Raw genomic sequence first — 24718 nt, 5'->3', positions numbered from 1 at the left:
ATCTCCTTCTGGAAATACTTGAGAATTCTTGCATGAATATGATTAGGTCAGAAAAATAAACGAACCAGGTAAAGGTGATGTAGCACAAAGGCACAGGGTTCTGGTCTGAAGTGAGAGGCTATGTGCTGGTTTTAGCTGCCCAGGGAAGTGGGGTAGAAATAAAGAAATTAAAGCTGCCTCCTGGTGCTGTCCTTGGTCCTGTCGCAGCCTTCCTGCATGACTCTGCCTGTGGCCAGGGAGGTCCCTGCTGCCACCTCCATCCTGCCCGAATTTGCTCCGCTTCCTTCCTTGTTGTTGTATGCCATCCATAGCCTTGCTGACTTCTGGCTTCTTGTCACCAGCTCACCAATGACCTGCCCTCACCTGGGTTTCTGAGCTCTTGCATTTCATCACTTGGTCCTGTCCAGACACTTGCTCAGCAGCCTTTGGAAGAGGCTGGAGATCTGGCAAGAGAGCCTTTGTGTGTAAATATTTTCCTTATTTTTTAAAAGTTCATTTGCTGAGTGTTGCTCCCCTACAAAGGTTATTTCTGTGAGCCGATCACTACATAAAGCTTATTTTCTTCTATTATTATTTCAGAACTGGCCTTACATTAGCTTCGAGTAGCCCTTTATATGTCTCATAATATGCAGGGCGAGTCTTATCTCCTTCCCTGGTGGTGACATAAATCTTGTCATGTTACATTTCTGCCAGCCCACAGTGATAATTGAACCTGATCTAATGGGTTTAAAGTCTAAGGCTCTTAAAGAGACCTTTAATCCTCTTGTTCATTTAAGATAGATTAGTTTTTTTTTTCTATTTTCCTACAAGAACATGATCCTCTTTTTAATGTGTTCAGCTTTAGTTTTGTAGGTGCAGATATACGAATCTTGCTTTAAGTAGACTTGATACATAAAAGCTTGGGTTTGCTTGAATCATTAAAAACAACTTCTCATCATTAATCCAAAAAGCAGGAAGGAGTTGTATTGACATGAATTATTTTAAAATTATGATTTTTAGGGTCACAATTGCAGAAACCCGGTATTAGTATATTATAATTGGCATATCTTATTCAGAGATGTTTAGAGCCTTATAATAACAATAATAGTGGTGCATTATGCAGTAACAATGGAAATTATATTTGCAAAATAGTAGTAATAGAACATTCTGAAATGCTAGAACTAGAAGAATCACAGGGTCAGAGAAAACCGTGTTCTAATCACAGCCTTTGGCTCTCTGTGCTCCTCGGGCCACACTACCCCTGGGCTGCGTGAGACAGACCAGCCTGTGCAATCTGATGGAAGTGGAGCCTTTTCAGTCACAGACATCAAAAGGGGGTGTGGATGTTGTCATGTATGAATATAATTTTTTAAAATATATTTTATTGATTTTTTACAGAGAGGAAGGGAGAGAGATAGAGAGCTAGAAACGTCGATGAGAAAGAAACATCGACCAGCTGCCTCTTGCACACCCCCTACCGGGTATGTGCCCGCAACCAATGTACATGCCTCTGACCGAAATCAAACCCGGGACCTTTCAGTCCTCAGAGCCAAACTGGTTTCGGCTGAATATAATTTTTGATCTTTAGAATGGATTAGTGTTTTGTAAATGAAAATTGGATTTCCAAAGAAAGCATATATTTACTATGATTTAGTCTAATAATTTGGTTATTTTTCAGTTGCTCATAACTTCTGATGAACAGCTTATCTTAAAAATGTTTGGAAAAAATATGTAAAGTGCATTCCTCTATATTTCATAATTATAGCTTTTAGGCCAATTTTAGGCTGATTAGCTTTACCGAACCCTTTAATACTTTGATTTATTGATCATTTAACACATGCAAACTCAGAGAAAACAATAGTAAAACAGTAAATCTATAAGGAACCTAAGAAATTCTTGACTATGTGAATTGGCATAACAATTATTGATTTTTGGTTTTGGATATTTTCTGTACCAATTAGAAAGTATTTTGAAGTTTTGATAAAATATCTCCTTTGGCAGGTTAATCACTCTCATTCAGGAATATTCTGCCTAAGACTTCAAAAATTAAACAAAGCCAAGGAAGTGCCAAGCCACAGAGATAGAAAAAAAGGCAAATTAATTCAGTTGCATCCAGTTGACAAGAATTATTTTAGCCATGTGTATGTTCACATGGAACCTTCTTTGCTTTGTTTCTTTCAGAAAAGAAAGTTGTTTTTGTCTGTTTTAAGTTTTCCTCTTTCATTTTGAAACTGTTGAACCAACCAGCTGGTTTATAGATATCTACCCTTTTCTTCGGCCTCTTGGTAATCTTGGGGTTGTGAACATCATCATCCCCTTTTCTCTGATGGACCAGGAGGTACTATCCAAGGCAAGAGGATGAAAGTGTCTCGCACAGGATCTCAGGATGCTGGGCAAAGACCCTTTTCTTGGAGCAATTATGTCTGCATTCTATGCATGGTCTCCATCCACCTCTGAAATCCCACAAGAAATGCTGCCTCTGCACTGAGAGCTCATGACTCAGCTGCATCTGGGAAACTTATCCAACAGCCATGTGCTGAGAGAGAGGAGAGGTTGGGGCAGAATTAGTCTTGGTCCTTATCCATCCCTCTACTTCCTTATCCATCCCTCAAATATCCTACTTCCATGGGCTGGATATGGCGGCTTCAGCCGGCAAGTCCTGAAGGGCTGCTTAGTGTGGCGCTGCCACTTCCTGAGGAGCCGGCCTTTGCTCTACTGCAGGGGTGCCTCCACCCCCTTCATTCTAGTCTGTGTCTGAATGTCATCCCCTTCCTTGGTGGTCTATCCACTTCCACTTCTCCTTATTCCTTGGCAGTCAGCTTTACCTAATCCCTGTCTGCTGATGGGGCTGCTTTACTGAGATGATAGATGTAGAAAGCAATTCTTTCGGCTGGAAAGTGCTCTGCCAATGTGAAACGGTGATGTCAGTAACAATACTTCTACACACAGACCTTCACTCGCTCCCCAGTAGCACCTTATTTTCCAAACCCAAGCCTTTTAGGGACTCCGAGTTACTATTTTTCCTCTTGTGGTTTATTGGGGGGAGGCGGGGGCGGCGGGGGTTAGCATTGTGTAGTGGATAAGAACATGGGGCAGATTTGGTTGTAATTTCACCTCTGCCTACCTCTCAGCTGTGTGTCGGGATGGGCTATGGTGAGTCTGTTTCCTGAACTCTACACAGGGACACTGAGAGAATCTCCCTTTCAGAATGGTTGAGGGTGGTACCTGGATATTGCAAGGTGAAGCACTTAGCATAGTGCCAGGTCCATATCGGTGCTCGGTGAAGAATTAGCTTTCATTGCTTTCTGTTATTTTAATGGGTTTTGTGCAAAGCCAGCAAAAAGGAGCTGACTCTCATACCTTAATTAATTGTAAAATCTCTATCACCCTACTCTTTTTTCCATATTTATCTCATCCAGAATGTGAATTTGTATTCATTAAATGTACAGAGAATGGTATTTTTACTTAAAAAAAAAAAAAGAATTCTGTGCTGGTATATACTTTTTAAAAGAAATCATGACATAATACTATTTTTTTTACGAGTCCAATATTCCTGAGAACGCTTCCCCTGGATTCCAGTCCCGGTGAAGTTGGAGGGTGTACGGTTTGTGAGGTGGTCGCTGCCGCCAGCAGTCCTCTGTCAGGCCCTCTGCAGGCCACCGCTCCGTCTGGGCACACTGGGTTCCTCTGCGCAGCACGTGGGTTTCTGGGGAGAGGCTGTGGGCACAGAGCTCTGTGATCCACCCAGTCCAGCATCTCCTTCTCGGGCATCCGTTCCAATTGGGCAGAAAGTACGAGGGTCCGTTATGACTTCTGGCTGGCATCCCGTTATTTGTATGTTAATATTTGGTGTGGCATGAGGTTAGAGATTTATAAGTGACCATCTGAAAAAAGACCGTTAAGTCTAAAATTTGAACAAGTCTACTTTCTGGGGAGGTAGTTCAATGGCGATGCTCCTGATGGCACAGTGGCGTTTTAAGGCACGCTTATTGAATATGCTGGTCTCCGTTTATCCTTATGTTACAGATTGATGTCCTCAAAGCAGATCTGGAGAGCGCAGAATGGAAAGTTTTGGAGAATCTTATTCTGGAAGATGTCCTCGAACAGATCGGACAGCTCGTCTTCGAGATCCATCTCCACTGGCCCGGGTTCGAGGTCAGCGGCAGCGACAGCAGTGTGGTGCGGTTCTGGTACAGCCTCCTCAAAGAGTTAGAACTAAACGACTTCAGGCTTTTTCACAGTTACAAGGATTTATCTAAACCTCAGCTCTTCCTGAAGAAAGACATTTTCAACGCAAGTAGCTGTTATACTCTTGGTTGGGTAAATACCAGGTGGAAGTAGGATGCAGGGCCTCATCAAAAACTCAAGGAAGTACTTGCAGAGTGGAGTATGTCCATGATCCTCATTATCGTTTTGCCTTCTCCCACTCGCCTGCTACCTGCTTGAGGCAGGCGTTGTTATTGCCCTTGATGTGCGTGTGGGCTGGCGCCTGCCATGAGGTAGGGCACAGTTACCGCTTGTTGAGGGGCGGACACGGGAATGCCACAGGAGTCAGCGTCATCTGCCCAGACCAGGCCCTTTGCCTGTCTGCCTCTGACAGAGTGGGGATGCTTGTCTTCCTTCATTTTTATTTGGAAGATAACCCCCCACTCACCTCAGTTTTCTCTCAAATTCATTGTTTCTATACGGTGCTCAAAAAAAAAAAAAAATGTATCCACACTTCAACAGCTTTTGAAAATGAAATGTATTTTAATGCACATTGCCTTAATAATTATTCGAAGGTGAGCATACGTTTTGGGGGACACGTATATAATTCGTGAATTCACCAACATGAAAAAGAAATTACATACATTTTCCATTCTCACGGGGTTGATGAGACTCTTGGGTGTGTAGTCTGCTGTTTACCACAGGACCTTGCCTTTGGCTGGAACTCACCTCTTCCCTGTTCTCCGTGTGCAGCTGGTCAGGAGTGTCCTTTACACCGTGTGGATTTCCGTCACTCCTCTCGGGCCTTGGCTGAGGCTATGCCATGGTTTTATAAGAACTGCTGGTTCTGGTATCTGGGAACAGACACACCAAATTCTGTCACCGAGTTTAAGACTAGATGGCCAAGAGCTGCAGCTCAGCAATCTTTCCACAGCAGCCTTAGATCCCCATCTGTTCCTACCAGTTAAGCACAGAGCAGAATTTGAGTGTCATTATTGTTGCCTTTTCTGGCTTCACACCTGATTTCTCAACCACAGACTCACCTATGCTGTAAATTCTTCACACACACACACACGAACACGGTCTTAAAGATGGGAGGGTCAGTCTCTTTCCTGGTATGCTTATACAGTGTTTCCATAGCACCAATCCTTTTTACTTTAAAAGAATTTTAAGCAGAAAATACAGGTTCTCAATAGTTCAAGTGATCTTTTTTTTAGTTCTATTTGCAGGATTAGACATTTACCCCCATGAATAATTTTCAAAATTCTATTTCAAATAAATTAATTACATAGTATAGAATAAACCAAATTATAATAGTATCTTATTATAAGTTAATTATATTTTATGACACTTTTTACATACCAACAGAGCAGGAAAACCATGCCATACATGTTTGTTTAAGAAATTTGGGGAGGGAATAGGATACTGCCTACTACTAAACTTTATTCCCTTTCCCATTTTTTTTTTTTTTTTTAAATCTTCCACTTGAGACATTCCCTGGGTTGGCTTTTTGGTTTCTGCAGTAGTTTGAAAATATCATTCATCAAGTGAGAAACCAAAATATATTAGAGTTGGATCATCTCACAAATTTGGGTTCAAAGGAAACAAAACTTTCTGAATTAGTGATGATTTTTAAAAACATAAATGAGGGCATAACCGGTTTGGCTCAGTGGATAGAGCATTGGCCTGCAGACTGAAAGGCCCCCAGGTTCGATTCCAGTAAGGGCATGTACCTTGGTTGCGTGCACATCCCCAGTAGGGGGTGTGCAGGAGGCAGGTAATCGATGTTTCTCTCTCATGGATGTTCCTAACACTCTACCCCTCTCCCTTCCTCTCTGTAAAAAATCAATAAAAAAACAAAACAAAACATAAATGAGGTTTCTGTTTTAAAAACCATAGTACACTAATAAAAGTCACTGAGGTGGGAGGATATGCTTGCTTAAGTGTGATTTGTAACGGCATTTCAGCTGCTTTCACTGTCCACAGGAATATCAGAGGCACAAGGGCCCATAAGAACTCTAAAGTTATTGATTTGCATGGCATAGCCTCCAAAACAAAGTTAACTTTTAGTCCAGTTCCTGTTTGGATTATGTCACAGATTCTCTTTTATTGTTTTTCATAAAAATTCTATACACTGAAGTAGATGTTTCTATACATTCAATCCTTTAAACCTTCTTATACATTAACATATGAAGTATGATCTTAAGTGTCCAGGTGCATACACAATCATATCAAGATTTTTAATTTATAGTCTGAAGACTTGGGCATTACTGAAAGCCCCCTTTTGTACAAGGCAAGTTACCATTTATTCCAGATTGGTGCTACAGAATACTGACTTCATCTCTCTCTCTCTCTCTCTCTCTCTCTCTCTCTCTCTCTCTCTCTATATATATATATATATATATATATATATATATATATATATATATGAAGCAAGAATGGGTGTACTGTTTTTTTAAAAAAAGAGATTAACTCAAAATAAATCACAAACACACCCGCCCACACCCACCTACAAGGCAGCCTGTTCAGTAGTTATTCGTACTTATTTTATGCTTATTTCTAAGACTGTTCTTCATCCCCTTTATGGAGAGCTTGGAATTTCTGATGAATTTCTGACTGTTGCTATGGTTTCCCTGCCTGCAGAATTTATTGTGATTATTGTGTTGGCCAGGGTTTCTTAACCTCAGCACTACTGCCGTTTTGGGCTGGATCCTTCTTTGTTGGGGGAGGAAGTGCATTATAGGATGCTTAGCAGCATCTCCCCTGTTCCACTAGACACCAGAGCACCTTTCCCCTCCCCTGTCAGCTGTGACAACCAGTCTTGTCTCCAGAGGGTGCCACATGTCCCCTAGGGGGCAGAATCCCCACTATGGAGAGCTGGGGTCGACCATGAGAAATGGTCTAGGTCACCACAGCACTAGTGTTTGGGAAGATGCTGTGGTGAAGAGCAGGCAAAACCATCACAGAAGAATGCAAACAAAGTACAAACAAACAAAATCAAGGGCCATTATTTATTGAGCACTTCCTGTGTGCCCAGCACTGTCATGGATTATTGGTAATTCTCCCAACAACCCTCCAAAGAAGTGTAATTTTCCCAAATGACATATACAGGCTAGAAAACGCTGAGCCGTTGGATAGTTTATTCAGATCATTCAACTAACACTAGTAGATGGTGGGGCAGGAATCCACTTCTTGGCCGGTCAGATCCCGAAGCCCATGCTGGTCCCTCCACAATGCTGCTCCATAGCCTCTAACAAATGTAAGATGCTTCTTTCAAAGTACATACTTTTGCCTTTCGATTAGTAAATGGGGGTGGTGGTGGTGGTGGTGGGGGGGGACGGCTACAAATATACTAAGACCAGACCTGCAAATCTATTAGAGTTGGGGTTATTTTTGTAGCAATAAGGTTTAATTTTAAAAGCCTATTTCATTAAAGTATGCTTGCCAAATGGAGACTTACTGACAAAACCTGGGGACCCAACGAATTCTCTGTCAATATGTTCAGGTTGCCAGGAAAGCTCTTGCAAGGGCCTGGAAGTGACTCTTGGCCCTGGCTCATCCCAATACTTGGCACTTTCCCTCCTGGGTTTTAGAAAGGACACAGTCGCCTGGAAGTATGGTGTGAGTTCCCTTTGTTTCAAACTAGGTTTTGATCCTAGATAAATGAGCTCCGATGTGAATACCTGCAACATAATTAACTCTTACCAGAGCGGTGCTCATAAGTGAATCTGAAAAAACAAATTTAATAATAATGCTCTTATGATAGGAAAAAAACCTGTTCTTTTTCAGATGAAAAAACACGTGAGGATGTAAGAGATTCAGAAATCACCTTTTAGCCTAAACTCTGTTACAACTTGAGATTAAAGTAAAAGAAAAACAATTTTTCCTTTCCCCCTTTCTTAGAGATTGTATTTTATGCAGTTATACTAGGTTATTATATAAATATTTGCAGCTATTTGACATGTGCAAATGGAGAGAGCCAGGGATAAGTAAACTTCCGTCAGAATTGACTGACCAGCATGGATGTTTACATCAGGGTAGAGCAAAAGTAAATTCAGGAATGTACAGTGTTTACTTTGACTTGGCTATTTATGTAAGCATCTCTGCCTTGGCTGTAAGAGGTTAGTATATAATAAATACAGCAGAAGACTCGCATTTCCTAAGTATTTTATGTTGGGATTTTGCAAAACTTGGATTTATACCAGAAAACTAGCTTCATCGTGTTTTGCCAGATTAAAAATGAAGGCCTAATTTAAACAGATTATTATACTTAACAATGCAATGGTAGCTCCAAGCTCAATTAATATAATCTGTTCTTCTAAAGATAAATTTTGTTTTCCTTTTAAGCAGTAACATAAATTTTTTTTTGTATTAGCCAATTGCTGGCTCTGTGGATTCAATAAAACACTTAAACTTGGGTTAAAATGTCTTCCTTTTTCTTTTTTTACATTGAAAGAGGTATCTGACCTTTACTTATCACATGAAATCATACCCCCAAATGTAGTATATTTTTAAACTGCCTAAATTTAGAAATTATTGACATTCTTTAAATAATGTTATTGTATTTCTGTCCTTAAGAAAAATAAAGTAAGCAAACTTAATGTCATGCTTTAAGTTTAGCACTATATGGAAAAAAAATGCTAGTTCCCAACACATTAAAACCAATGCGTTGTAAAACCAGCAACTTTATATGATTGTATAAAATACTGCAAGGTTTTTTTTAGAGGTTGGTTTGGTGCAATGAGTTGAAACAATAAGAGATTTATTTTCCTGTCAATTTTGAATTCTAATCTAGACTATTCCAACAGAGGAGCCCAGTATACTCAGGGCAGATATGCAATCGATATGTACCAGGAAGCTACAGTGGTTGGTAAGTAGCTGTGGTCCTGACTCATTCTCCTCCGGCAGTTCTCCCACAGGACTCCCAGACCTCTCCAAGATCGAGCAGTTAATGCACAGAGGCAGCTTGTAGGACCCGCCCTAGCACAATGGTTAGCTTCTCTTCTAACTGCTCTCTGTCCTATGTGACTGGCCATTGGATAGTTTGATGTCACAACTGGGTGGGTAAAGATGATGGGCACACGTCCTAGTGTGTGCTATAACACAAATGAAACCACAATCAGGTAAAAAATAAGCTATCATCTGTACAACACAGTGTTATTTCTCAAGGATTGATACCAGCTCAAACATGGCTTCCCCAGGGACTCCCCCTTTCTCTCTCCCCCCCCGCCCTCCATTTAAAGCCCACAGCTAGGAGCTTGGTGGCCCTGTGATGCCCTCCTGTCTGTTTCCACACGCCTTGTGCTTTAATGTCTCTGCCTATTTAATGGCTGTCTTTCCCAGCAGACTGTGCGCTCCATGAGGGAAAGGGCCAAGACTGAAGCCCCAGTGCCTGCAGGTAAAAGGTGCTCAGTAAATATAATATTTGTTGGCTATGAATAAAGAAAGCTATTTCTCATAGGATTTTTTCAGTGAATCTATTTCATCAGCATTTGTTACTGAAAAATTTTTTTTCTGACATGAGAAATACCTTTGCCATTTAGATGTACCACTCTCTCTCCTGTTGGTTAATTTAAATTGAGACACACTTCATCCTGTTCTTGACATGGTTGTTTATTGCTTTGCTTCTGGTAGTCCTCATTCCCGGTTAATGCTAACCTGGAGATCTTTCTTAGGAACTTGAGAGCTACATAATAATTGAATAGAATAAATGCAATAATAATTGAAGGCTCAATTATGACTACAAGATATTCTAAGATATTAAACCTCAATCTTTGATTCTCATTCCTCATAGTCCTTCCTTTGTACCAATTCCCAGAAAACAAACTTTTTGGAGTCAGTGTATAAACCACAATTCCTGTAGCACAGATACTACTTTTCAGTTTATGAGAGAAGGAAGGTATGATGATGCGAAGCTACTTAGGACAAGGATAGAGACTGGTATTTCTAAAAAATAAAAATAAAAAAAAAAGATTAAAACAGATGTTCAAAGAATAAATCAAGATGAGAAAAGGTATTGTGTTCTCAAAACTATCTGAAATATACAAAGGACCTTCCTTATGAGCGGTCATGAGAGGGTGATGGGGGCCCAGCTCTAATGGAAGAGGCCAAGAGCATGTCTGTAGCTACAAGCTGTTTTCCTGAAGGATGAAATAAATATGATTTAAATAGCTGCGTGCTTCTTTAAACCACCTAAGTCAGAGAGAGCAAGCTGGAAGCCGCAAAGATTAGGACACCAACCTGACCGTTTAAAAAACAACGCTCAGTTAAGTGGCATTATGTGGAGGCAGGATAGTAGGATGAGAGGAGGGTTTCAGCACTGCTGCTAACCAGCTGCATATCAAGCAGCATCTTTCTTGACCTATTTCCTTACTTAGATTAGGATATTTAATTTCTAAGGTATCTTCTGGCTTGGAAAACCTCATTATTCTAAGACGTTCATGATTAGAGGTTTAGACAGTGGTAGGATAGTTTCTTGATTAGTGTGCTATAAAAGGGAACTCTTAGGATAAATTCACAAGAATCTAAATGATGTGACTATTCAAAAAAAAAAAAAAAAGCTCAGATAAAAGATGAATCCATTATGATGGCTCTCCAGTCATCAAGTGAAGTGCCCTCAGGAAAAGCACCTTTTTGGATAACACACTTCAGCCCCCACAGTTCGAAAAACCAGAATGTTTCAGACCGCAATAGTTTATACGTCTGCCCTAACAAAGTGGCAACCTCTGAAGATACTAGATCAAGTACATGTATCTATGGTAATACTTCTATATGTATGTGTGTATGCACATATGTGTATGTATGTAGAAGGGTGTGTGTGTGTGTGTGGGTGTGTGTGTGTGTGTGTGTGTGTAACATGAAATTTGAGGCAAGTCCTGATAGAAACTTCTATTGATTGGATCTTCTTTTTGCCTCAGTTACTAGTCCTTGCTTTAATACTGTATTTAATCAATTATTTTATGATCTACAAAGAATGCTGCAAATTAAACTATGATGCAGCATTGATTTTAAGATGTAGCTCTAAAAAAAAAAAGATGTAGCTCTATTTGAGATGTCAAAATGTGAAAAGTGAGCATCTTTGATGAAATAATACCATCGGTTTTCTATAGGCCTTACTTTTGACTCAAATTTTATACCACCAATGGATATCTTGACCTGGATGGCCCTCCACACTTTCCTTCCCCACATTGGAATCCATATGGCTCCTCTGCTAACCTTGACTTTCTTCTGCATTCTCTCAGTAAGATGCAGCTGGTCTGTCCACTCTCTGAGAAACACTGTTCTCAGGAAGAGCCTCTGTAGTTAGTGCTTCTGGCTGCCAGCCAAGGGTTTGCTGTTTCACTGTCAATGTTTTCTTTCAGGTAATTTATAGACATGCTGGGCACGTCAACCAGCCTCCCAATGCATCCTTAAGAATCACTTTACACTTTTCTTTTTAGAGGTGCCTGACTGATGCTACGCCCTATCCCTTATCTTAAAACTGTCTCCTTATTCAAGACAAAATATTCCCAGCTTGTGCTTTAATATTTAAATCTTCATCCCATTAAACTTTTCACTAAAGCATTACTTTTACTCTTAACGTGTAGTAAGGCATTATGTTCTGAGTGTGACAAAAAGCATACACAGCGAAGAAAAGGAGTAACCACTTAATTCCAGTAACAACATGACCTTGAGACGTTTTTATGCTGGAAGGAACCCCACTGATTTGTGTACTCTGAGTGCAACTGTGACTCAGCGTCACCACTAAGTGAATAAATGTGGGATGTTAAACTTATCTGTATACTCTAAGGGCAGGCACTGCCCCATGTTATTATTTAATCAGAATAAACTCATTAATATACTGCGCCTACCTCTAAAGCATCATTTTTCTCCATAAAATCAAAATGACCCATTTAATATCTATAAATAGTTTAACTTGGTTAAGACAAAAGGAAACCAAGAATAAAAATTTTGATAACACATTTTATAAAAAATGCTTTATTTAAAAATAGGATTTCTTTTTTTAAAAAAGAGACAACTTTTATACACAGTTGCTTAGTTTAGAAACAGTCAAAAACACAATAAAATAAACCCAGATTTAGAAATGATTTGTAACATACACAATACTGGTGCTGAACAAGATAGTTTAAATATACGGTTCTTTTATTATTAATCAAATGTGATTAACTCACATTTGTGAAACCCAGTGGTCGGGACTAAAGTAAAGGTCTTGTCTGAATTCCCTCCTCTTCAGGAAGCGGGGCCACCCTTCCTGGCAGGAACGGAAAGGGAGCAGTGAGGCAGCGTATTCTTGTCTCCCAGTGCTTCCGTGTCCAAAACCGCGGCCTACCACTTGTATCATTTTTCTATTTTCGTCTTTGACGTTTACTTTTATGTGGCTACAGCACCTGGTCATCTACACCAGTTTTCTTTTTTGATATTAATTTTTAAAAATGGATGTTTTTAAGGACAAGAAGTATGAACTGCTTTGATAGCAGACAACTCCAAGCTAATGCCTTAGGATATCATCAGTCAATACGATGTTGGTCTCCCAGTCAGCACTCTGAGCAGCTATGAACCAATCTTCCCTAGCATGGTAATGAAACATTTCAAACTACCTTCAAACATCTGATACAGATTTGTAATAAAGCTGGAGAAATGGTTGTCAACTAAAGTGCTGTTAGCTACTATATTCAAGAAGCTATCTTCATTTCACAATCTCAAATTTTTAAACCCAATCACAGCCACTGCTTCTCAAACTGGGGAACCCTAGCCATTTTCCTGTTGTCAATTTTACTCAAAGATTTAGAAAGACGTTTAAAACTTTATTGATTTTAAAAAGTTCTGTTGGCTATATTCCCAAACCAAGTCAGAATAATTTTAAAGATAAGACATACAACTCATCAAAGAAATTACAAGTTGGTATTTTGATCTTTGCCCTATTTCCAATGAGGAATATTTCAGTAGTAACATCTGTGAAACAATGGCCTACGAGACCCTGGTTTATGAAAGAATAGCCAGGTTCTTACTGACAGTCAATACAAATAAAGTCCAAAGTTCTGACTCATTCTCTTGAGTTTCATCTTCAAAAATCACATAATTCTCTTATATACTGGTCAGGAAGAAAGTCAAGGAAGGTACTCTGGGCTGATTTGTATTTTACAGTTTAATAATTAGAGGAATGCTGCAATCAGAGAAGATTGCTGGTTTACAACTAAAAATACACAACATGTGTCATAAAAAATAGTGGAACTTCTCAATCCAAAAGATTAGAACCTGACCCACTGGCAAGAATAAAACAGTAATTGTAGGTGGTTTTACCCTTCTCTCGGTCACATTAAATTATATCATCTCTGTTCCTTACTTTCTTTTTGTTTAAGAGATAAGTACATGGTACCTTTCTGAATTGTCACTAACTATGTTACCACCTTTAGAACCCCCAAATCCATGAGGGATTCTTACCCGACTCCAAAGGGATCTTTTCTGTATGTCTTGGGGGTAAACCCACAGCTGCCTGCCAATAGTATCTATTTGTCAAATAGAAAACTGATGGTCATTCTCTGCATAAATAATATCTATAAAGAACAAAATAAAGTTGCCAATGAAATTATATGAGCCAAATTTACAAAGTTTTTTTTCAAACAATGTGTCAACTTTATAAGGCCATGTAAGGAAATGATAATCTGTAAATCAAGTTATCATCCAACACATTTAATAATTAAATATAGTTAAATAGATTACTGGGTAAAAAATAATCCTAGATAGTTTAAGGATTGATCTCATTAATCCCACAACTTAATGAGACCATCCCAGCCACAGGTGATGACTTTAGACGTCTCGTGAGGATGCCACACTGCACCTATACACACTTTATCGTGAGCTTTAAACCGACTGTAGAGTTTTGTGGTCTTCCAGTCCCAGATGTTCAACTTTCCATTTCCATCTCCTGAAATCACATAGCTACAATGGGAAGAAAAATAAATTCAAATTATTCAAACACTGTAAAGTAGATGAAGAACAGAGAAAGAGTTTACCTTTTTCACCATATGTAACTCAGTAAGAAGAACAAGGTTGAGGTCTATAATTTAAACTTCATAATCAAAAAGTCATCCCCAGTGAGCAATAATCTAAGAGTAAAAATAATTTTTAACTTGGAAGACGGAGATGCCCAAGGGCCTCGATGAATGTGGAATCACAATCACTGTCTAGAGTTAGAAACAGGGTAGGGGGATCAACGTCACTGAGCTGCCAAACACACCCAGACCCTTTTTAGCTGTCATAGACTCTAGCAACTTTATAATTACGTCCTGGTTCCAATGCCTTTTGAATATGTCTAAGGCTGACTCAGAGGCAGAAGTTCTAAGGCCCAATGATCAGGCTAAAGGGATTTCTGAATTACTGTTACACCTATGTATTTTAGCTAAGAATAGGGGAATGAATGCACAGTTTCACTTAGAAAGACTCTAGGCTTTACAAATGTAGTGTGACTTAGAAATATTAGAAGTTGGGTTGAGATTTCAACACAGAAATACTTTAGTGAAGTTGTTAACTTCAACAATGCAATACATAATTCTTTTGGTGTTCATTCCACCACAGCAATATAGCTGTTATAGTTCTCCAAGCCTTGCTTAGAAAAGCAGAGAGAAAATATGGCATTGCCTATATAGACAGGAACTTTTATGTGATTAAAGGGCACAGGACTAAACAATATAAGGAGATATATGAAAGAACTTAAAAAAGTAGAGGGTAATTCTCATAACTTGTTCTTGCCCTTTTATCTGGCATTTTGACAATTTGCATAGTTCTCATACAATTACATATGTGAAAGTGACATGTAAAGTGTTATTATTTGCACAACAGAAGTTTATATTATCATATTTGAATATAAAAATACATGAGAAGATTTAGACTTACCTCATGTCTGGTGAGAAGTCCACCTGACAAGCATAGCCTGCTACCATATGGCCTTTAAAAATTTTCTTCTTATTTAATCTAAATCTGTTCTGTGCTCCAAAAATTAAGATTTGGTTGTCCATTGATTGGCATGCAAGCCATTTCCCTGCAAATTCAATAATTGAGACATTTTAGAGAAAAACATTTTTTTTTTTTTTTTTACAGAATTTTCATTCTAAATACATTCAGTCATTCATATTCTTTTGTTTCCAACTATTTTATAATAATAGGAAAATAAATTTACCATATCACCTGTAAAGTGTTACAAATCTGTTGCTAGCGAGAGGTATCTTATCAAACGAAGAGGGAATATGCAAATTGACCGGCACTTTGTCACAAAGATGGCAGCGCCCAGTTCTCTCAACCCCGCCGGAGACCCCCAGTCCCAGGGGGGTGGCCGCTGAGAGCGGGCAGCATGAGCAGCTGGCGGAATGCTTGCTTTGTCGCTGTGGCGACGAGGCAAGTGTTCCACACTGGCCGCGGAGGGCCTCTGGGCAGCAGGCACGGAGCAGCTAGGGGGTGGTGGGGAATGCTTGCACTGTCACCCTGGTGACGAGGCAAATGTTCCTCGCCTGGCCGCAGATGGGCCTCTGGCTGGGGAGGGCAGTTGTAGGCCCTGAGGCCGGCCTGGGAGGGCAGTTGTAGGCCCTGAGGCCGGCCTGGGAGGGCAGTTGTAGGCCATGAGGCTGGCCTGGGAGGGCAGTTGTAGGCCATGAGGCCGGCCTGGGAGGGCTGTGGGGGGCCATGAGGCTGGCCAGGGAGGGCTGTGGGGGGCCATCAGACCAGTGGGGGGAGCAGTTGGGGACAAGCAGGCCAGTAGGCAGAGTGGTTAGGGGCAATCGGGCAGGCAGGCAAGTGAGCAGTTAGGAGTCAGCGGTCCTGGATTGCAAGAGGGATGTCCGACTGCCAGTTTAGGCCCGTTCCCACAGGGACATGCCCCAGCAGTCAGACATTCTCAGGTTCCCAGATTGCAGAGGGTGAAGGCCGGGCTGAGGGACACCCACCCCATGCACAAATTTTGTGCACCAGGCCACTAGTTTGTATATAAAATAATAGATTTTACTCATATAATCCTGTTTTATTGAACACTCTTCTTACAAAAAACGTTTTTTGTTTAAATAAGGATATGTAGATATTCCGAGTTTAGTGTTAACAAATAAATTAAAATTTTATGAAAAGAAATTAATCTGTATTTAATATAGACAATAGAATCATGGGGAGAAAGAGACTTCTCTATGTTAATTATGAAAAAGAAAGGAAAAATCAACTTAGGTGAGAAAACCTAGGATTATTAAATTAGGCTATATCCAAAAAAATTATGATTTAAAAAATCTCATAACTGTTGTTGAAATTAATCTATAGCATAAATTACCTTGCTCTTAAAAGGCAATGCATTACTGAACAGAAAACAGTATTAAACATTTATCTTTTGTATTTTGCCTGAGAAAATATCTTATAATGAATTGCTAAGATGTTCTCATTGTGAGGAACCAGACCAAAATAAAAGAACTCATCACTAAATCACTGAATGAGTTGTATTGTAGAATATGATTCTGTTGGAAGGAGAATCGTTTAATTTATTTTATTTTATTTTAAAAAATATATTTTATTGATTTTTTACAGAGAGGAAGAGAGAGGGATAGAGTTAGAAACATTGATGAGAGAGAAACATGGATCAGCTGCCTCCTGCACACCCCCCACTGGGGATGTGCCCGCAACCCAGGTACATGCTCTTGACCAGAATCGAACCTTGGACCGTTGAGTCCGCAGGCTGACGCTCTATCCTCTGAGCCAAACTGGTATCGGCGTGAAAGGAGAATTGTTTTAAAAAACCTGATTCTCAGGTGGAAATACTTAGATTAGGGGTGTCGAACTCAATCAGAGAAGGGGCCAAAATCTAAAATCCAGCCTAAATCGCGGGCCGAATGGTTTACTGAACAGTCATAAACTGACAATGTCATAAACTGACAGCGGAGTGCAGTGATGACAGCGCGGTGCGGGCCACATTGCAAGGCGTGGCGGGCTGGATTTGGCCCGCGGGCCTTGTGTTTGACACATGTGACTTAGATGCTTAGTCAACATTTATTACAAATCATAATTGTTTCATTTATTTCTTTTATTCGTAGAAAATAAGAGCCCAGCTAGTGTCGTTCACTGGTTGAGCATTAACCCATGAACTATGAAGTCAGGATTCGATTCCAGGTCAGGGCACATGCCCGGGTTGGGGGTTCAATCGCAAATAGGGGGTGTGTAGGAGGCAGCTGAAAAATGATTCTCATCATTGATGTTTCTTTCTTTCTCTCTCTTCCTCTTCCTGAAATCAATAAAAACACTTAAAAACAACAACAAGAGCCTGGGTGAAGTGACTTACATATGAAAACCAATGATTATTTCTAATAATGAAAATTTTCCTTATACAGTATGACACTGTGACAGAACTGCCCTCAGAAAGAATGGCCAAGGTTCTTTTCAAGAGAAATCACACCATGTCTTAGAAACTCATTTAAAACACATTCTAACTCACCATTTGGAGACAAAGTCACTGCAGGCATTGAGTGCATACTGGGTTCTGCTATGTATTTGAAATCCACAGGGATATCCCTAAATATTAAAAATAACATATCAGAATAAGTAATTTTTAAAAAGTACCTTTAGAAGAATTATCTCTGAACCAAAAGAAATACTCTTAAAATAATATATTAAATAAAACTTTCATGAAACTTTCTGGGGGTGGGGGGAGGAAAATCACAAAATGACATTCTATTGCATATTATAAATAAATCTTTTACTTCACAAATGACTTTCTGTGATAATTATAACAGTGTTAATGATTTAGTCTTTAAACTCTATTTGACTTAAACTTTGGCCTTTATGTTAAAAAATGTTATTAAAACTTATTTAATAATAAGCTCATTTAAAAATGGGTCATGGTGCCGAAACCGGTTTGGCTCAGTGGTAGAGCGTCAGTCTGCGGACTGAAAGGTCCCAGGTTCGATTCCGGTCAAGGGCATGTACATGGGTTGCGGGCACATCCCCAGTAGGGGGTGTGCAAGAGGCAGCTGGTCGATGTTTCTCTCTCATCGACGTTTCTAGCTCTCTATTTCTCTCCCTTCCTCTCTGTAAAAAATCAATAAAATATATTAAAAAAAAAATGGGTCATGGTAGGCAGAAGCAAGATGTCTGAGGCAAACCTACAGGGAAACGTTCTTATTTTACTAGTCAACCTTAACTTGACTCTGCCATCTGGTGAGCCATCAGCAATGCAAGTGGAGGGATCTGCAAACATGATCCAAAATTATGAGATTCCAGGACAGGTAAAAAAGATTAAGTGCCTGTACTTGGACACTTTTCTATTTTTCAGTTTATATGTAAAATATTACAAGTGTGTATGGTACAGGAAAAAGAGCATTAAAAAATCTTATGTAAATCAGGCAAACGATTAAACAAAAAGAACCCAAAACCTAGTCACCTAAATTTAGAATCATCAAAATGCCTTTTTATTTTTAATATTCTCCATGATAAAAAAGTCTTTACTAATTCTGGAGGGTTTTGGTCTTGTTGCTTTTCATGACATTTTTTTTTTTTTTTTTTTAACAGAGCTATGTGTGGGAAATGTAATTTCATATTATCTCAGAATATAAAGCAGCAATTTAAATTTAAGTTCCAAGACTTTAATTAAATGGAAAACAATAACAACAACAACAACAATTTGCCTTTAAGTAAGGACTTTCTCTATCCATTTATCTATCCATCCAGAAGAAGAAGCAAATATTAGAAAAAAATTATATCAGGGTCTTGGTGAAAGGAAAACATTTTAAGGTATAACCTGGGGAACAGTATCATTTATCAAGTCAACACTTTATACATCTGAGGTACCAGTGACAATTTATATTCGGAAAGACTCAAATATACTGAAAAGAGCCTCAATTTGAAAAAGGTCCAAATGCAGGCAGGTGGTAAGGAGCGAGGGGTTCTGGACTGCAAGAGGGCGCAGACCAAGCTGAGGGACCCCTCCCCACCCAGTGCATGATCTCGTGCACCAGGCCTTTAGTGAGAGATACAGCAGGTCATTATATAATGACAAAGGGATCAATTCATCAAAGAGGTAACAGTTGTTTATGCGGCCACCATTGGAGTACCTAATTATATAAAGCAAATACTAACAGAGTTGAAGGGAGAAATAAGTAGTAATGTAATATTAGTAGGGGACTTCAATACTTGACTTTCAACAATGGCTAGATCATCCTGACAGAAAATCAATGAGAAAACACAGACCTTAAACAGCATGTTAGAAAGATGGACTAACTGACGTACACAAAACATTTCACCCAACAGCAGCATAAGACCTTATTTTCAAGTGCACAAGGAACATTCTCCAGAACAGACCGATCACATATTAGATCGCAAAACAAGTCTTAAAACATTTAAAAAGTCTGAAATCAGATCCAGCATCTTTTCTGATCTCAACTATATGAAACTAGAACTTATCAGGAGAAAACTAGAAAATTCACAAATATGTGAAGATTAAACATGCTACTTAACCAAAAAGAGATCAAAGAAGAAATTAAAAGGGGAATCCAAAAGTCTTGAGACAACTTAAATAGAAACAAAACATATCAAAAAAAGGAGATGCAGCAGAAACAATTCAATGAGGCAAGTTAACAGTGATAAAAACCTACATTAGGAAAGAAGAAATATCTTAAATAAAAAAAACAAAGTCCAAAGTTAGCAGAAGGAAGGAAATAAGAAACACCAGAGAGCAAATAAATGGAAGAGACTAAGAAGATAAAAAGATCAATAAAACTTATAAAATTTACAAAAATTTAGTTAGACTAAGAAAAAGACAAAAGACATAAATTTAAAAAAAAATCAGAACTGCCAAAACCGGTTTGGCTCAGTGGATAGAGCCTCGGTCTGCGGACTTAAAGGTCCCAGGTTCGATTCGATTCTGGTCAAGGACATGTAAATTGGTTGCGGGCACATCCCTGGTAGGGGGTGTGCAGGAGGCAGCTGGTCCATGCTTCTCTCTCATCGATGTTTCTAGCTCTCTATCCCTCTCCCTTCCTCTCTGTAAAAAAAAAAAATCACTAAAATATATTTTTTTAAATATCAGAACTAAGACACTACAATTGATAATATAGAAACACGAAAGATTGCAAAAATACTATGAATAATAATATGTCAATAAATTAGATAACTGAGAGAAAAAGATAAATTCCTAGAAATATACCAAGAGTCATGAAGAAATAGAAAATATGAACAGATCAATAATGAATAAGGAGAGATGAAGTAATCAAAAACCTTTCAACAAAAAATTACAGGAACAGATGGCTTCACCAGTGAACTATACCAAACATTTAAAGAACAATTATTATCAATCCTTCTCAAACTCTTCCAAAAAACAGAAAAGGGAATACTTCCAAACTCATTTTAAAAAATATATTTCTTTATTGATTTCAGAGAGGAAGGAAGAGGGAGAGAGAGATAGGAACATCAATGATGGGAGAGAATCACTGATCGGCTGCCTCCTGCATGCCCTCCATAAGGGATCGAGCCCACAACCCGGACTTGTGCCCTTAGCCGGAACTGAACCAGGCACCCTTCAGTCCGCAGGCTGATGCTCTATCCACTGAGCCCAACCGGCCAGGGTTCCAAACTCATTTTAAAGGGTCAACATTATAGACCAATATCTCTGATGAACATAAATGCAAAAATACTCAGCAAAATATTAGCAAAACAAATTCAACAGCACATTAAAAAGATTATGTACCATGACCAAGTGGGATATTTCCCTGAGATGCAATGATAAACATTAATTTTAAAAAGCTTATTATGCATTTCTTTGGAAATAAATTATAAAACATGAACTATGACAGTGAAATTAGCTTTTAGTATTTCTTGATTTTAGAAAAGTGGTTTTTCCTTTCTTTCTCGAGGAAAGCAAAATTCACCAATACAGGGTGGGGCAAAAATAGGTTGTCAATATGTGAAACACAGAGTTTATTCTTGCATTATCATTTATTAATTATTGCATTATTTTCCATACAAACAACTGTCAACCTACTTTTGTCCTACCCTGTATATTCTGATTACAAGTGAAAACACTGTTTTCTACCATATGGACAATAAATGGTAGGCAGGAAACAAGGAAGATGAGATAGGCAATTTTCAGTATTAAATAGTCAAAATGCAGACATTAAAAAAATTGAGATTATAAAATTTGGATTGATTCAGAGGCCAGGATCTTACGCTCAAACTCTGGCATAGTCTACACATTTGTGGCCCCTATTTCTCATCAGTCATTTTGCAAAGATGAATAAGACAGCTAATAAAGGATATAAGATTACACTATAAAACCCTTTTACTGCTGCCAGAAAAGTGACTCAAAAAAGTATCCTTTAGATAGATTATCCAAAGACTATGAAAAGTATCATGTTTAAATTTTTATTTTGATATTCTGGATACTTAAATAGTTATAACAGTTTGACAGGCAAGCCAGAAATTATCTTTGAAAAATATTCAAATGGCTACATATTATCAGGGCGTCTTTGCCCACAAATTTTTAAATTGCTTCTTTTATATGTCAGATTTTCTACTGATTGAAACTCACCATTCCCAAACTCTAAGGCTCTTATCATCAGACGTGCTCACAAATCTCCTATTCTCATCAACAAAAACAATGGTGTTGACAGCTCCCAAATGCCGATCATATTCCTGCACAATTTCTCCACTTCGAATGTCCCACTGTATAAACGAGAAAAGGTAAAGACGGAAGTGGAGCAGATTTATGAAAACAAACAAAGATCATAATTATGGAAAGTGCAGAAATAAAAAGAGTTCCAACATCATGTTTTTATGATTTACTATTTTCTACTAAGAAGAACATCAGCAGCCCCTAAAAGTATCCAACTTTAAACAAATTAATATTCCTGATTCCATCCCCAGATACAATATAAAGCTCAGGAATCTTAATAAAAATGCCGTGGAAAGACTTACTTGCACAATCTTTTTGTCAGACATCCCAGCCACAAAGAGATTTTGCTTATCTTCATCAGGATTAAACTTGACACAATAGGGTACTTTTCGGTTAGTAAATCTTGATATACACTGTCCTAAAACCAAAGACCCAAGTTAAAATAGGCAAAATAAATTTGACCACTTAAAAGATAACCCTGGGATTAATATCTAAAGATTATTTGCTTAATAAATTCTGAGGAAAGGCAGCCTGTTTGTTCTTTATTGTAAACCACATCACTCCTTTTCATGGATTTTTAATGGTTAAAAATATGTTTTTCAAAAGTAAATCTGTATCAACAATTGCAGAATAGATAAAAGTCTCCAGGTAATTATGATGCGCAGCCAGAGTTGAGGACCACTGCTAAAGAGGTCAAGAATAAGGGCTGAATTAGAGAGACCTCAGTATGAACACAATTTGGCTATTTATTAGCTATGTGACCCTGAAAATGTTAAGCCTGTTTTCTTCTCTATAACAATAACAGTACCTATCTCACAGGGATATTTTAAGGATTGAATGAGATACTTAATATAAGCACTTAGCATAATGCTTGGTGAACACAAAGTGTTCAATAAATGTTAGCTATTACCTTTATCCTTAAAGCCCAGCAAGACTGAAAGATGGTTCTTTAATTACACACACTTTTACTAGCCACAATGTATTGATGCCACTCATATGTCTGTGAATATATACATCCAACTGGACGGGCCATGGGAGTTTAGACCTACATTTTAATGAATTTGGGCGGTTAAATTTAATTCTGTTTATCAGCTATCTCCTGTGTTTCAATTATATGCAAGGCCATGTGTTAGATGATTTACAAAAAGATCAATTAAATAGTCAATGAAAGATTTCAAACATCTTTGTCTATCAATAGGTTTGCTTTATAAATTATATTTGGTGGAAACAAAGCTTTAGAGTGAAAGAGCTATTTATTCAGCTGAGCTTCAACTCTACAAAGTTATATAAGCTGATAGTTAATGATAGGAGAATTAGCAGTTAAAGAAGGTACCATTTTGCCACAGACGACAACACATTTCATTTTAAAATGCTAATTTAAACCAGCCAGTGTGGCTCAGTGGTTAAGTGTTGACCTATGAACCAGAAAGTCACAGTTCGATTCCCCATCAGGGCATATACCTGGGTGGTGGGCCCGATCCCCAGTGTAGGCTGCATGGGGGGCAGCTGATCAATGATTCTCCCTCATCATTGATGTTTCTGTCTCTCCCTCTCCCTTCCTCTGTGAAATCAATAAAAATATATTTAGAAAAAAACCCAAAAACAACCTCTCCCCAAATGCAAGTTTCTAAGATAAGTATCTGTTAGTGTAAGTGAGCTCGTACCTGTCTCAGTGTCCCAGAGCTTAAGGTACCTGTCATAAGCGGCACTGAGGAACTGTGTGCCCGCGGTATTAAAGCAGATGTCCCGAACAGCTTTACTGTGACCTAAAGGCAGACAATAGAAATGGAGATGAGGTGACGTATCTTTATTTAAAACAAAAACACCATAAGAAAAATAGCATTAAACAGTGTTTTCCAAACCATCTGTGGGTAAAAAAATTACTGAAACCCCATCCCCTGATTTACTAACTCAGAATAGGTTTTATGTGGGCTTGGGAATGTAGGTGGTTCCCCCTTCAAAAAGGTCCTCGGGTGGTTGTGATGCATAACATTTAGGTAAGAACCAAGAGAAAAGCTCTAAGATTTTTTTAAAGTCTGTCATGGCAACTTCTTAACATGTGATATATATATAACTGATGACTAAACAGCTAAGAACTTAAGAAACACAATAGGCCAATTATCGCCAATGAAGGAGAAATGACTGGTGACATTTTGGAGGTTCACTCTGATTACTCACCAACCTGGAAGTAAAACTCAGTGACCTAAACCCAGAGTTCATGAAAACTGTAGCCCTTATTCAATAACTGCATATTTGTGTGACCACATTACCAAATTTCATAGAAATGGATTCAGAATCTGACACTAAGCCTTTTTGAAAACAAATATTAACTTCTATTTTGTTTTAAGATGGCATTTTGACAATAAATTAATTTTACGGTACTTTGTTTGGAAATCATTCTTGCCAGACTAATCAATTCTCTTGACAGTCACAGGGACAAATAAAATATGGCTAAATGAAAGCAGAAACTTTCGTATTTTTTTTACCATCAGCATGACCAAGACTGCCAAATACATTTTGCAAAATGTGCAGGGCACATTGTCAACCACACCACCAATGGCCTCTAGAGAGGCCCTCTGTGTCACAGCAATCAGGCAACCAGGTGTCTTGTCTATAGCAGAGTCCCTGCCAGAGCCGCCATCACCTTCCTAAGCAGGACACTTTCAGCTCCCCCCGGAAAGCTGCCTGCCCGCGCAGGGGAGACAAATGGGGACCAAGCCCACTGCATCTGCAGGGACATTTTGTTCCCCCTGCATGCTGAGAGCCTTCCCATGAATCTTTCTTTAGGCTGCTGCACAGCTTGGGCAGTATTTACTGTGCAGCGAGGCCCTAAAATCATACAGCATTGCAGAACACCCTCCTACTTCAATCTAAAAACAGAGCCACTAAAATTCATACAAATAGTGC

At 38.8% G+C, this 24718-nt stretch overlaps 2 protein-coding genes across 4 annotated transcripts in view; one reads left to right on the top strand and one right to left on the bottom strand.

Annotated features, from left to right (window-relative positions):
- Nucleotides 1-6569, top strand: part of METTL24 (methyltransferase like 24) — a 73401-nt gene extending 66832 nt beyond the window's left edge. Inside the window, exons 5-6 of one of the 2 annotated variants that reach the window (XR_014795450.1) lie at nt 4006-4923; nt 6381-6569. Coding sequence is in view for 1 of the 2 variants with exons in the window: in XM_084889150.1 (XP_084745276.1) it covers nt 4006-4320 (315 nt within the window). In the remaining variant the exon portion in view is untranslated. Of the gene's footprint in view, nt 1-4005; nt 5261-6380 lie in introns of those variants that run through there. The other variant, XM_084889150.1, reaches the window with a different exon arrangement.
- A 5564-nt stretch (nt 6570-12133) lies between these two features.
- CDC40 (cell division cycle 40) overlaps nt 12134-24718 on the bottom strand; it is a 40239-nt gene continuing 27654 nt past the window's right edge. For both annotated transcript variants that reach the window (XM_084889874.1, XM_084889873.1), the window contains exons 11-16: nt 23476-23577; nt 22114-22229; nt 21728-21861; nt 17642-17718; nt 15079-15223; nt 12134-14124 (exon numbers count right to left, since the gene is read on the bottom strand). In XM_084889874.1, the coding sequence (XP_084746000.1) occupies nt 13947-14124; nt 15079-15223; nt 17642-17718; nt 21728-21861; nt 22114-22229; nt 23476-23577 (752 nt within the window). In that variant the 3' untranslated portion in view covers nt 12134-13946. The remainder of the gene's footprint in view (nt 14125-15078; nt 15224-17641; nt 17719-21727; nt 21862-22113; nt 22230-23475; nt 23578-24718) is intronic.

The sequence above is a fragment of the Pipistrellus hanaki genome (genome assembly GCF_964339955.1).
Source record: "Pipistrellus hanaki genome assembly, chromosome: 7".
Classification (NCBI taxonomy): domain Eukaryota; kingdom Metazoa; phylum Chordata; class Mammalia; order Chiroptera; family Vespertilionidae; genus Pipistrellus; species Pipistrellus hanaki.
The sequence above is the reverse complement of the archived record's forward strand: the minus strand, read 5'-3'. Positions and strand labels throughout refer to the sequence as shown.